This window comes from Apium graveolens, chromosome 7 (assembly GCF_009905375.1).
Source record: "Apium graveolens cultivar Ventura chromosome 7, ASM990537v1, whole genome shotgun sequence".
Lineage (NCBI taxonomy): Eukaryota > Viridiplantae > Streptophyta > Magnoliopsida > Apiales > Apiaceae > Apium > Apium graveolens.
Genome location: NC_133653.1, coordinates 264,645,171 through 264,659,118, shown reverse-complemented (window position 1 = coordinate 264,659,118; position 13,948 = coordinate 264,645,171). Strand labels below are relative to the sequence as shown.

General features: G+C 33.9%; 1 protein-coding gene and 1 pseudogene across 1 annotated transcript; one reads left to right on the top strand and one right to left on the bottom strand.

The window, feature by feature from the left end:
* Nucleotides 1-556: 556 nt before the first annotated feature.
* On the bottom strand, nt 557-4,952 carry LOC141674869 (shikimate kinase, chloroplastic-like; annotated as a pseudogene).
* Nucleotides 4,953-6,562: 1,610 nt separating this feature from the next.
* LOC141671169 (developmentally-regulated G-protein 3) lies at nt 6,563-13,921 on the top strand. Its single transcript, XM_074477302.1, has 10 exons — nt 6,563-6,721; nt 8,111-8,164; nt 8,984-9,157; nt 10,041-10,112; nt 10,821-10,880; nt 11,065-11,174; nt 11,732-12,031; nt 12,531-12,722; nt 13,294-13,345; nt 13,521-13,921. Exons 1-10 carry the CDS (start codon nt 6,680-6,682, stop codon nt 13,569-13,571), a joined length of 1,107 nt encoding a protein of 368 aa, XP_074333403.1. The 5' UTR covers nt 6,563-6,679; the 3' UTR covers nt 13,572-13,921.
* The last annotated feature ends 27 nt before the right edge of the window (nt 13,922-13,948 follow it).

Sequence of the window (13,948 nt, the reverse complement as noted above, 5' to 3'; positions counted from 1 at the left end):
TTTTATTCAAGAGTTTGGCTCAAACGGGAACTAGTTCCACAAGAACTAGTATATTATGTAATTATATGTGTTATGCAAATATTTTTTTACTATTTTTTTTCAATTGCATCAAAAATTCTCATAAACATATTTTAATTTTAAATAACACATTTAAAATTTTAATAAATAATGTCATAATTATTATAGAACACTAAATATAAAAGTCTGTAATTTGTGCATAACATATGTATATGTTATGTGAAAAAAAATTCATTTTTTTCTATATCCAAAATTTTGTTTCATTAACATAACACATCCATTTTAAATAAGAGATATAAAAAAATAAACAAAAAATAAAGTATTCTGCATATAACTCAACTCTTTCATTCAATTCGAAAAATACACCTGAATTTAGACGAGTTCATACCCTATATTTTCTTCAGCAAAATTTATTTATTTCATTTAAGCCAAAACAGTTCATTTTCACAATTTTCGGCTAATTAACTTTGCTCGTTATCATGATATGATTTGAGAAAGTAACATCCAACAACATCTGATCAGAGAAAATAACGTCCATCAAATACATGATCAAATGATAAGCTGAGATAAGACAAGGTCTCTCACCCCTCCCACATATCATCCACACAAAATTTGTCACAAACAATAATTCAATCTCCCACAAACAATACCCACAGAAAATTTGTGACAAATGATAATTTAAATTGTTAGAGATGGTCCGTAAGTATTGGTTCAGTTGGTTTGGTCACAGGTTCGAATCTCACGGAAGAAGAATTTGTGATTATGTATTGAGTCGCATGTGCATCCGAAGGGTAGCGGACGGGTTAACTAAGATTAAAAAAAATAAAAAATTGTTAGAGATGCGCCAAGAAATTGTCGGAATCATTTCAGACCTAAACAATTCATTAGCACTAATAACATGCCATACTTTTGGCCCTAGAAAGCTTGAGAAATGTTACCCTGAAATCAAACGAAAAGCTGGTTTCGTTTAACTTGGAGTCCCCGTATACATAAGAAGCAAGGATACGGGTGCGTAGTGCGGGGATACATAAGTTCGGTAAATAAAATAATTTGGGGATTCGGGTGCAGGAGATACGGCACATATATTTATTATAAATATATATTTGATGTTATAAATGATAAAATCTATTAACAAAACTAATAGTTTTATACAAATTGTATCACATACTCCCTCCGTACCTCCCAAATGTTCACATTTGGGTAGGGCGCGGATTTTAAGAAAAATGATAAAATAGTGGAGCAAAGTTAAAAAAGTGAGTAAAGTAGTGGGACTGATTAATATTATATGTATAAAGTGGGTATAGTGGAGAGAAGTAGTGGATGTAGTTATTTTAAAAATTATAAAAACCTTACTATTTTTGGAAAGTTTTGAAATGTAAACAATTGGAAGGGACATCCAAAAAAGGAAAGTGTAAACAAATGGGAGGGACAGAGAGAGTACATGATATAAGCATCTACAAAACAGGAATTTAAACTAAAATTAATTAAAAAAATATGTATTTTAGTTGAGAATTTTTAAAAATATTGAACATTGGAGTGTCCACGAGAATCCGAGTATTCGATACGGGGGTGCATGAGGATACGGGGATTCGTTGGGTGACCCGAAGAATCCCTGCTTCCTAGCCACATACAAATTTAACTCGGATTGGAGCTTACCTGCAATCTCACCTGCAAAAGATGAGATGACAATGTCATACAGGCATTGACCACCCAGAATAAAATTATTACAAGCAATACAACAGCCTTGAAGTATAAGAGATTTTAATGTGCACATACGCATACGATATACCTGACATTGAGATATGAGAAAAAGAGAGGAACACCTCTATTGCAATTGCAGTTGGCGTGACATTGCAGGCATCTTTATAACCCAGTTTTGCCTCAATACCTGCAGATTGATTGGAGTCATCTACCCATTATTAAGAGATGGAAACTTATTCAAAGTACTACATCTTAAAAAGCTTCTATTCTTAATTTTAAGAGTTATATACTGGGAAGAGAGTCATAAGCATTGAATCTATGGTATACTTGTCTAGACCAGGACGGCAAGCTTCTAACATACTATAAAATATGGTCAAGATTTTATAAGTGAATCAGCTAGAACAAGTAAGAAATTAACACAAAAGTGGCAGTTGTTCGGGCTACTGATTATCGACATACTTTCTAAGGAAACCACGAGAATACGCCTCTTTTTAAAACAAAATTATATTTTTACACTTAATATGCAACAAAGTAACTCTTGAAACGACAGTTAACTATAACACCACGAGAATACGTCTCTTTTTAAAACATAATTATATTTATGCGACTAAAGTGAAAACTTGCAAGTAATGTGCACACACCTTTGCATAAGAATCGCCAGATTCGTCATGCAGCAGGGGCCGAGATTCAGTTCCGACAGATGTAATCCTTTGAGCTAAGGCTCCAAAGGCACATCTAACCGCACACTAATTCCGTTTTGCATGTGTCTCCTGAAGACACAAAATACACAACTGAACTGATGTCTATATAAATGAGACATGATAACTCAAGTTTGAAAACATTCAAAATACGAACGAGAAAATTGTGTACCAGTTAATGGGCCTTATAACTGCACCCCCACCCGCGGAAAGAACTAGCCACTGCATCAAAGACAGCTTTTGCTCTTATTTTTATCAATTGCCCTAAATTTTTTTGAAGCAAAATCACATGTACACATTAACGGCGGACGAACAGAACACAAAACATCAGAACCCTGTTAGCAACAAAACTTTTGCAAATATCTGGTAATCATTGCATCGATCCGCATATAAAGCTATGTAAAATTTAAGTGTGCAACCAGCTAATATTAGAAAGAGCTTCCAAAAGTGTGGTTTAGTAGTGCAATTTCAACGCAAGAAGTCTGGTGAAAAACAAACAATTGCATCTATCAATATTTTAACTATATCTTTTTAAATTGCTTTTAAAGCAAAAAAAAAATAAAAAAAAATATCATTACAAGCTATGTTACTCGGACTCAGCTATAAGGAAGATTAGGTATGAACCAATTATTAATTGCATTTCTTCCGGACTAACCTCCATGCAACTTAAAGATGTCAGCAACAGTAGTTCCTCCAACAGACAGCTCTATTAATCTGTTACTGAAGAACCAATAGAGTAGCAGACTGTAAATTAACATAAGAACTCAGAAGTGCAACATGTGTACAATAGATATATTAAACACTAGGAATAGATGCATATGCCAATGTGCTATGTTTTATATACCTACATAAAGACTGTACACTTTAATAACACCCGAGTACAAACCTGTCAAAAAATGAATAACCAAGAACTTCTGATAGAATCTGGCCAACTGTTGTTTTTCCGGAACTCATCATCCCTGCATGCAAGATAGCAGCTAAATTATAGATAGTTTTTGGTACTTGTAATTACTTGTGCTGAAAACATTAAAAGGGTAACTGACCAACAAGATAAATGCACCTTCCGTCTAAATATTTTTCGAACTCTTCTGACTTGTTCTGCAAAGTACTAACAATAATAGTAGTTAAGAATTACAATTTCGTCAAAAGTAGCAGGTCAAGTTTCAGACTCCAACACTGAAGCTACAAGATGGAGAATAAACGTCAAGAGGATTTCAGAATACTATTTCCAATAGCACAATTAAGGGATTATTAGGATGTTAAATATTCATGGTATCACATGACTAAGTAATAAACAATTTATTGTGTATCTTTATCACATAATATAGAAAATAAGGCAATATAAGGGAATCGTGATTGTCAAAAGATAATAAATTTTCAGTCACAGAGGTTCCTTAATTTACTTCAAAATAGTATACATTTTTTTTGCTCTATAATTTGCAAGTAAATTTCCCTTTTTCTTTCTCCACTAGATCCCAAAATGGTGTGATGAAATACTCTAGGGTCTCTAGTTCAATATGTACAAGAGGAAATGTGGAGACATAAGAATGGTAACAATAATCTCATTATGCCCTTGAAATAAGTGTTAAAAAGTATAAGATCCTGTTCGGGCCTTCCTCGGACACCGAGTCCTAGTCGTTGACTCGTTGCGCACCATACGTTCAGAAGAACATCACAATATTTAGCCAATAAATGGTGCATATGATCTATAGACCCTGACATGCACACAATATGTGTATAAACTGTCTAAGTTGTTTATTAAAACTTAGCTCAGAGTTTCTTGATCGGTTGAAGTTTAACCGACTTTGTTAGTTTGCCCTAGAACTAAATTGATTTATCAACTAAATAACCATAATGACAAAAAGCAGCTAAACTCGAGTTTCTGCTGCAAGATTCAGTAAATTTATGTTGTACGACTACGAGACTGTAATTAATGCCAAAACAAAGAAAATGTATTGATTACTACCTTCATGATTCTGCGGAAAACAGGAAAGCTTCGGTGCAAGTGACCTATGATAAGCTGAATCCTTCTTAGGTTGCAAAGAACTAGAGACAAGAATCGGAAACCTCTGTTCCCTACACCTCCAAAGAAACTGCAGTGAATAATCTTTTTTCCTAACCCCTTGCTCTTGAGTTACTTTCGCTCCTAGTTGTGCTCCCGAGTTTTAAAAAAAAACGAAAACAAGTGATAATGAATGCAAATTTAGTATACTTTCATCCCAAAACTTTCACTCCAAAAATGGGATGAAATTACCTTACCTTCTAATCACTTACTTCCTTCCTTTTTAAAAATTCGGGAGCAAGGCCTAACTGTCCTTTCCGAAGCAATGGATACCGAAAACTGCAAGCATTGTGAACCTTTAGCCTCCATTCACCGTCACTATGCACCACAACCAACTCAACACTTATTCTTCCAAAATCCTACAAGTAGTAAATCAAAATCAATTCAATAAAACATAAGCCTTGATATGCCTCTCCAAAAACCAAGACATCAGTCAATTCTTCAGAGACTATGGAGACCCTATCTATCACCATTTATTTTATAACATATCCTACGGTTGAGAATTTTAACTGCACTAATTTCACCTATAGGAAAAACCAAATAAACGCAATGCAGCCTTGTTAATTTACAAAAAAAACTTATAAAATAATTATAATTGTTAATTTACAGCCTTGTCCACGAAAAAATAAGTAAATGAAAGCAATGCAGGATGTTTTTTTTGTTAATTTGAAATGCAGGATGTTGAATTGTTGATGAAGTACGGTATGATAAAACACGTGACTGAAACCCTAAAAGTTATGCATGTACCGTTGATAACTACTCATTTCTCTAATTAGAAATATCGTATTTATAGGTGAGAGTAACAGATACAATGAATAAAAATTACACCATTAGATTAGATTAAGATGAATGGTGTAGATCATGGTCTCCAAGTCTCCAAAAATTTTGGGTCTTCGTACAACTTGATTCAACTCTTTAAAGTGTACATATTTATGTCTATATTTCATTCCCTCTAACCAAAAGAAGTAATCTTTATATTACAATTATAACTCGTTAAAATCGAAACTTTCGAACAAAAACTCATTAACGTGTACAATTTTATGTCATTCTCACCTCATTCCATTCCCAAAAGCAGTAGTCTTTTTTATATTACAAAACTGGAATCATTCTGTACTACAACTAACAGAAACACATAAAATAATTAAAATGTAGATTTTTTTTCTAAATTCTCATTCTCCATAAATAAAAAAAATCAACAAAGATTCAAATTTTATCTTAATTACACAGAAATGCTATTGCTAATAATCATCAAACACAATGCTAACATTCATAAATCATTATTCAAGACTAAAACAAATACATTGGTATCTTTAGTTTTGTGATTATAGAGACATGTATTAATACACACACATGCATACACAACAAGCCAACATGAACTAAGTGATTGACAATATAAATGGCAATGAAATGCAGGATAGAAACAGACTCGCCAGCAGGGCCGTCGAAACCGAAAAATAGAACCATGCTAATTCGGTTTAGTTCGGTCCTGATTTTTCAAAAATTCGGTCTAAATTTCGGTTCGGTCTGGTTATTGTAAAAAATATTTCGGTCGCAACAAATAGATCAAATATACCAAATCATAAATACTATAATTTTATGTTATATATTTTACATATATCCTAAAAATTATAATCATAAATTTTAATTTGTAATTGTATTTATACACTTTTAGAACTCTTCATATCACTTTAACTTATTTATATTTTAAATTTTAATACAATTTTATTATTTTCAAAAATTCTGTCTGTTCGGTCCAAAACCGGACCAAATCGTAATACAATTTCGGTCCGGTTCGATCCAAAAAAATATGATAATTCGGTCTATTCGGTTCGGTCCCGAAGCGTACGCGCCAGAGAAAGAAAGATGAGATTAATTGGGTTGTTCCTTTTTTTTATTATTCTGAAAATCTTCAAATTTGAAACAAGATATTCACTTTTCCTTTTTTTTAGCAAGTGCACCTTTTTTTTCCAATGAAATAACTGTGTTTGGGCTGAAGAAATTTATTTGAATTGCTTTTGGGCCTAATATAAAATGGGCTGGGCTGTTATGACATGAAGCAAAAACCAACAATTAAATCTAATCAATACAGCGTATAAACCAGTCTCAAATCTGCAGCTTCTTTCTTCTTCTTGACAGAGCTGTTCTTCCTCAACAACACTGAATAACACAGTCGGTTAGGTTTTCAACTCAATCAGCAACCATGTCGACCGTTATGCAGAAAATCAAAGATATTGAAGATGAGGTCTCCTCCCTCCCCCCCCTCTCTCTCTCCGTCCCTCTCTCTCTCTCTCTCTCCCTCTCTCTCTCTCTCCCCCTCCCTCCCTCCCTCTCTCTCTCTTTCTCTCCCTCTCTCTCTCTCTCCCTCCCTATCCCTCTCTCTCTCCCTCTCCTTCTCCCTCTCTCTCTCTCTCTCCCTCTCCTTCTCCCTCCCTCTCTCTCTCTCTCCCTCTCCTTCTCCCCCCCTCTCTTTCTCTCCCTCTCTCTCTCTCTCTCTCTCTCTCTCTCTCTCCCTCCCTCCCTCTCTCTCTCTCTCCCTCTCTCTCTCTCTCCCTATCCCTCTCTCTCTCCCTCTCCTTCTCCCTCTCTCTCCCTCTCTCTCTCTCTCTCTCTCTCTCTCTCTCCCTCCCTCTCTCTCTCTCCCTCTCTCTCTCTCTCCCTATCCCTCTCTCTCTCCCTCTCCTTCTCCCTCTCTCTCTCTCTCCCTCTCCTTCTCCCTCCCTCTCTCTATCTCTCTCCCTCACCTCTCTCCCTCCCTCTCCCCCATATCTCTCCGCCTCTCTAATTATCTATATGTGTTTATATATTTATTCATCTCTAATTGAAATTTTGTATCTATAGTTGTAAATGAGCTGTGCTTTATATGATCTAGCAGAATATGTTTAATAGCCCCAACAACTAATTGCCGAAATGTATTCGATAATAATTAGGGTTTAGCGAATTAAAATGCAAAAATTCCTTTTTCGGTTAATGACAAGAATTTTTGAGTATAATAAGTATATAAATGTTAAATACGTAATCTTGAAAAATGGATGGATGAAATGCTGCAGTCCCGAGAGCGTTCTTACTCATTAACGTTTAACTGTAGGTAGCCCGTAGCCACTAGATAGTCCATATAGAACTGGAAAGAGGTTAGGTATATCATTCTTTTTACTGCCAAATCACTTTCTGCTAACTCCGTCCATTTCGTGAGTTTTGTGGCAGACACATCTTGAAAATCCTAGATTTTTATTATCTCTGAGGCCCATAACTTTGTTATTTAACCTATATATTTTGTACGAAGTTCGTGGAGAACTGATCAATATACTCATTACCTGTAGCGGTACAAGGAGAAACAAGATACCCTTGTAAAGTGCATTATTCATCATTACTAACTTGATATATACTAAGAGAATATTAAATGCTTGATTTTTACCAACCAATGCATTTAATAATCCTTGGCTTTTGTTGAAAATGGTTCTCTGTAGTTCATATCTATATTAATTCTGTAATCCCCTAGTCCATTATGTCGGTGGTGCAAGTTGTGATAGAATCATTTAAAAAAAATCTTATAGTTATGTTGATACTGCTTCTTGTATTGTCTTTGTCTCTTTGGTATAATGCTAATGCGATGATACCTCCTTATTTACTCTAGATGGCACGGACGCAGAAGAACAAAGCTACTGCCCATCATTTAGGCTTGCTGAAGGTAAGTCCTGATCCTTTCATGTGATGTGATTTTAACATAAGCTATTCAAAATGATGTAAAACAAGGAACAAAAAAAATTATTTTTACGATAGGGCAATTAAATGCTTTCTTTTTCATCCTTCAACATAGAGTAAAAAAGTGAATGTATTAGAACTTAATTGGGAAAAATATCAAATTGATCACTCATTTCATCTAAATATATAAAATAGGTCATTACTCTCCAATTTGACTTAATTTGGTTACTAATTTGAAAATTTGTGTCAACTTAGTTATTATAAATTTAAAATTTTGTATCGATATAGTCATTGGAAGATGATTTATTTGAATCAAATTTTCAAATAATGATCAAATTGAGTCAAACTGGAAAGTAATGACATACTTGATATATTTTGACGAAACGAGTGATCAACTTGATATTTTTCCCGGGCTAATTTCCCTAATGTCTAAGCAAATTGTGCATAAAACATTTTTTCGCGAATAGTGTACTATTTTCGTTTCTTGATAAGCTTTTTTGGTAAAAAGTTTTTTTTAGTAATTAAGTGCTGTGGTGGAAATGCTTCCTTTAAAGTATTTGATTTTTCTGCGTTTTTATAATTAATTATGTGAGTACTTAGTTACCTAAGTTTGGATTTAGTACTTAATGTCTACAACTACTGTTACATACCATAAATTTCTTCTCTCCTATTTATAGTAAGCTAGTATGTTTTTGAGTACATGACCACCATCTTACCATACATGTTCCTTACAAGTTTTTTTCTTTGCGACACATTTCGTCGCTTGATTTATTTTATTATAATGTTTATCCTTTTGTAATGCTAGGCTAAACTTGCGAAGCTACGACGGGAGCTTCTTGAGCCTTCAACTAAAGGAGGTGGTGGTGCCGGAGAAGGTTTTGATGTTACCAAAAGTGGAGATGCGAGGGTTGGGTTAGTGGGTTTTCCGTCAGTAGGGAAATCAACACTTTTAAACAAGTTGACCGGAACTTTCTCAGAGGTGTCTAATTCTTGAAAGTGATCCCCTAAGTATCTTTCTTTTTGATAACAGGAATCAGACATATACCACCGCCAGTATCTTGTGGTTTCTAACGTAACACGAAAGGAAAAAATAGATGAACTCAAATATCATTTGAAGACACAGTTCTTCTAATTACTGTGATCTTTAGATATGTGATTGTGAGATTTACCTTCCATTGATATTGTTAAGCACATCAAACGTGTGCTCTAGATCCTTGCTTTATAGTCCTAAGTACATAAAAGATCACTTTTTTTAAAAAAATCAGTCCATAATATATAAGGAACTGGTTATTATAAATATCATATGCCGACCTTGTTTCCTTATAAATTATTTCTTTTTTGATAAGAATTTCCGTGTAAAGAGAGCATTCTCGTCTTCTTATGCTTTTTTTCCATTACTTATTTCTCTTGTTGATCTGGTATAATGTATATTCACATGTAATTTATAAATTCATTTCAAGTTTAGTGGTGTCACCATATTGAAGATATAAATGTCATGAGGTTTGTCTTGGTTCGCTTATGATATGTTAAATACAAATCATGCCGAGTTTCTAGTGTGCATGAATCTCTTCCGGTTCTCAATATTACTTATAATTAGCATTATGTTCTCTCATAGATGAGAATGGAGTAGACAAGGTGAGCTACGAGAAAGCAAGTTTAGGAGAGGGTAACATTTTGATATTGCCTATAACTTGATTAGACATTTTGGAGGTGTAAAAAATGTGCTCCCCTTTTTTTTTACATGGTTAGAGGGGTTAATATAGTGCCTAATTATTCAGTGTTAACTGATATATCAATGTGTGTAATAAAATACTGCTAATAGTGCATTTCCTAAAAGTGTTTTCTTTTCCTGTGGGTTGCAGGTTGCATCATATGAGTTTACCACCTTAACTTGCATTCCAGGTGTGATAACTTATAGAGGGGCTAAAATCCAGGTACTACTATATATTGCAAGTGTTACAAATTATCATTGTAATACTTTGCTATGTGTTTCGTGATATTATTGATGTTTACTGATGCTGTTTAAAATTTATTAAATTTGAGTTATAAAATCTGGATGCTATTATATTGATGTTTTTGTTCAATGACAATGGAACCTGTACCCCATACCTCTAACTAACTGATGCACCTCCCACCAATGGCAGAGAACCCATAGTAAACTATTTGGTGGTCCCATGACTCTGTTTCTAGATATAAATATCACGATTACCATCTGTTTTCATGTTTGTTATCTTGTTAAATTCTGTAACATGCAAAAGAAAACATGAAAAATTTCAATGTACAGAAGTTCGAACTTTAGGTATCAATTCACTTAAATTCACCTGATGATAAAGTTAAATTACAATTTGCACTAGTTAACCGAAACATATTAGTGCCAAAATTGTGTTGCGTCTTCACATAAATTATAGTTTTGGTTATTTCCACTGCACAGGCATTTTTAAATTGAAAAAATCATATGAATAAATTTGTTAGTTGGTGAATTTGCTTTCAGTTCTTCTCTCAATTGAAGCTGTAGAATTTTATGAATATATCATGTTGTGAATGTGGAGGCATCGTCGGGGCCCCCTGATACTTAAATGTTATATCTTGCCATTGTTAATATTTCTCAGTAATCCTGATCTATGATATCCTATTTATGGCAGTTGTTGGATCTCCCTGGTATTATTGAGGGTGCTAAGGATGGGAAGGGTAGAGGAAGACAGGTAATTGTTCTGTTGATTTGTCATGTTTTTCTTTTTTCAGTTTTTGAGATAAAAAAAGCCGAATTAAGACATTTGTTGTGAGAGATATTTGAGTTTTCAATCATGATTCATGAATGAATTTCAAATTGCCCCTGCTTTAGATGTTTTTTGGTTCATATGCAGTTATCTGTTTTTAATTATTCAGGTTATCAGTACAGCAAGAACGTGCAACTGTATTATAATTGTCCTGGATGCAATCAAGCCAATAACTCACAAACGTTTGATTGAGAAAGAACTTGAGGGGTTTGGCATAAGGTATCCCGGTTTTTGAGTTTAATAATGTATTACGGTGTTTCATCTGCTTTAGTTTTTTATGTATTTATCGAACTGTCTTGCTAAATGTTATTTAGTACTATATGAATAGTGGGACAAGGGTGGGTGCAGCTGGAAGACTGGTAATATTAATATTATAATAATTTTTTAAAATGCATTTTACTTATGAAACTATGCAAACAATATTGAATGTCTCAAAAAATTTAAAATTACAAGACGGCCAATCAAAACAGGACCGATGTCATTTCACTTGCGTGCTAGGCTGTTTGTGGTCTTCTAAAATCAGTATGCAATTTCGATTTTTATTACAGAACATGTTCATGATCTGCTTTTTAAGGATAAGAAATTTATGATTCTTTACAAGAACAGGGTCTGTTATTGGTTTGACTTTCTTATATGGAGTTGTAAATTTTGGATGTAAAGCAAATTTGTGACTTGTCACTTGTGCAATTGTTTTCCTATATGTTTATCTTTTATTCTCTTCTTTATAATGTTGCATAAATTTTTACTTATGAATTATGATCTTCCTCTTTCTTTAGGTTGAACAAGGAACCCCCTAACCTGACATTTAGAAAAAAAGAAAAGGGTGGCATAAATTTTACATCTACAGTACCCAACACACATCTGGACCTTGACACTGTGAAAGCAATTTGCAGTGAATATAAAATACACAATGCTGATCTTACCCTTAGATATGATGCTACTGCTGACGATCTCATAGATGTCATTGAAGGTAGTAGGGTGTATATGCCCTGCGTTTATGCTGTCAACAAGATAGATCAGATAACACTTGAAGAGCTGGAAATTCTGGATAGACTTCCTCATTACTGTCCTGTCAGGTAATCATTATCTAGAAAAACTCGTGTTGACATGTGACATTTTTCCTTTCAAATCTGTAACAATAGTAAAATATAGTTATAAGTATCCCCAAATATTAAAAAATTCTACTGAAATACTGTATATAAATCATGCTTTTCTGTTGGTTATCCCGACTATTTACTTCTTCATGTAATTACATTATTGATTTACACTAGTCCTATTCCAATTGTAGATAATATCTTCGTAAGTTGTGGTTATGCTTGACACATTGTTTAAGGCTAAACCTGGTGTTAAGCTGACGGTGGCAAATACATCGCAAGCAAGTTTATTGTAAATCATAGCATGTGGAATACGATTCCTCTATGTTCATGAATTTTTTTCCGCGTATGTCTAAAAACTTGTTATAATATAGCAGCACGAGTGTCGGCCATTCAGGTGGATTTTGGAGGATGCTTCATGGTTGACTGTCTTTGTTGCCTGTTAGTAAACTGTAGTTATAGGTTTATCTATTTGTTGCAGTGCTCACTTGGAGTGGAATCTTGATGGTTTGCTGGACATGGTTTGGGAGTATCTATGCTTAACTCGCATATACACGAAGCCGAAGGGGATGAATCCAGACTATGAGGACCCAGTGATCTTGTCATCAAAGAGAAGAACTGTTGGGGACTTCTGCACAAGAATCCACAAGGACATGCTTAAACAATTTAAATAGTGAGTGCTCTTCTTAATGTCATTCTCGTCTTGCTGATGTCTGTAAAATGTTGATTGTGCTTTGGGTATATTCTGTGATCCAAAAAGAAAATCTAATTAAAATTAATCTTAAAATTTCAATTACACTATAAGTTACCCGATTATCATCAATCCTCCTTGTGGAGTAATCTTTCAAATTGGTATGATGTTAAGAGTAGTGTTTTATTTGATAATATTACATCTAGAAATTGTACTTCTGTTCTTGGATGGTATTTTTTTTTCATTGAGACAATTTCCTTTGTACTGGAATATCCCATCTTGATATAGATTACTGTAAACTTAACTGCAGTTAAACAACGGAAGAAGAGAAGGAAGTGTTGCTTTTGATTTGTGCTGTATAAATTTAAATGTTCTCTTTATAGTTCTTACAATGTGTCAGCCTTGGTTTGTTTCTTTGTGATGAATACGATTCAAATACTAACACATGTGCTGTTAAATGTGCTCTTTTCCCTGAAACTAGGACGCAAAATATGGAATTCATTATTCTTCTCACACTATTATTTTTAAAATTAACTCTTGTGTAATGTTGCAGTGCATTGGTTTGGGGATCAAGTGCAAAGCACAAACCACAAAGAGTGGGCAAGGTATAATTTTATAGAAATTTGTTTAAGATTATGTTTTTAATATATGTAGCCTTTTTTTCTTCTTTTCCTTTATTTATCTTAATCTTCTTGTGTTGTTTTATGTTGCATAGTAATCGAGATGTTAGCAAACAATATATATGATGCCTTTATATATTTTAACTTTTTTGTACACCAGGAGCATGAACTTGAAGACGAAGACGTTGTGCAAATTATAAAGAAGGTGTGATGTCACAATCGAGAACTCATGTTTCAAAGTGTATTAAACTCTGAGAGTGTTGGCTTGGTTTACTCTCCATTGTAATGGACATGGCACCCATCTTTAGCTAGTATTAGATTTAGTATATGATGGCTTGATGTTGTCAAGCACCTTGTTCTAGCTTTTTGTCCCCAATATGAGTGAAGCAAAGCACGATTCAGCTCTGTTATTCTATTATGTGTCAAGAGCTTGTCTTCTGAAGTCTGAACAAAACATCTGGAGGATGTCAGGTTTGTTATATAACAAGAAATGTTTGAGATGCTTTGTTAAATACTTGACGACTTGAGTTTATTGAATCTTATCTTCTGTTTTCTTAGCAATTTGCATTGATTATGCACGAATTTCAG

What these genes read in the sequence shown, in the direction of transcription:
- LOC141671169 (XM_074477302.1), top strand. Translation starts at nt 6,680, where the DNA reads ATGTCGACCGTTATGCAGAAAATCAAAGATATTGAAGATGAG. An exon ending in CCTCATTACTGTCCTGTCAG is followed by an intron (nt 12,032 to 12,530) that starts GTAATCATTATC and finishes TATTTGTTGCAG; the next exon opens with TGCTCACTTGGAGTGGAATC. An exon ending in ATGCTTAAACAATTTAAATA is followed by an intron (nt 12,723 to 13,293) that starts GTGAGTGCTCTT and finishes GTAATGTTGCAG; the next exon opens with TGCATTGGTTTGGGGATCAA.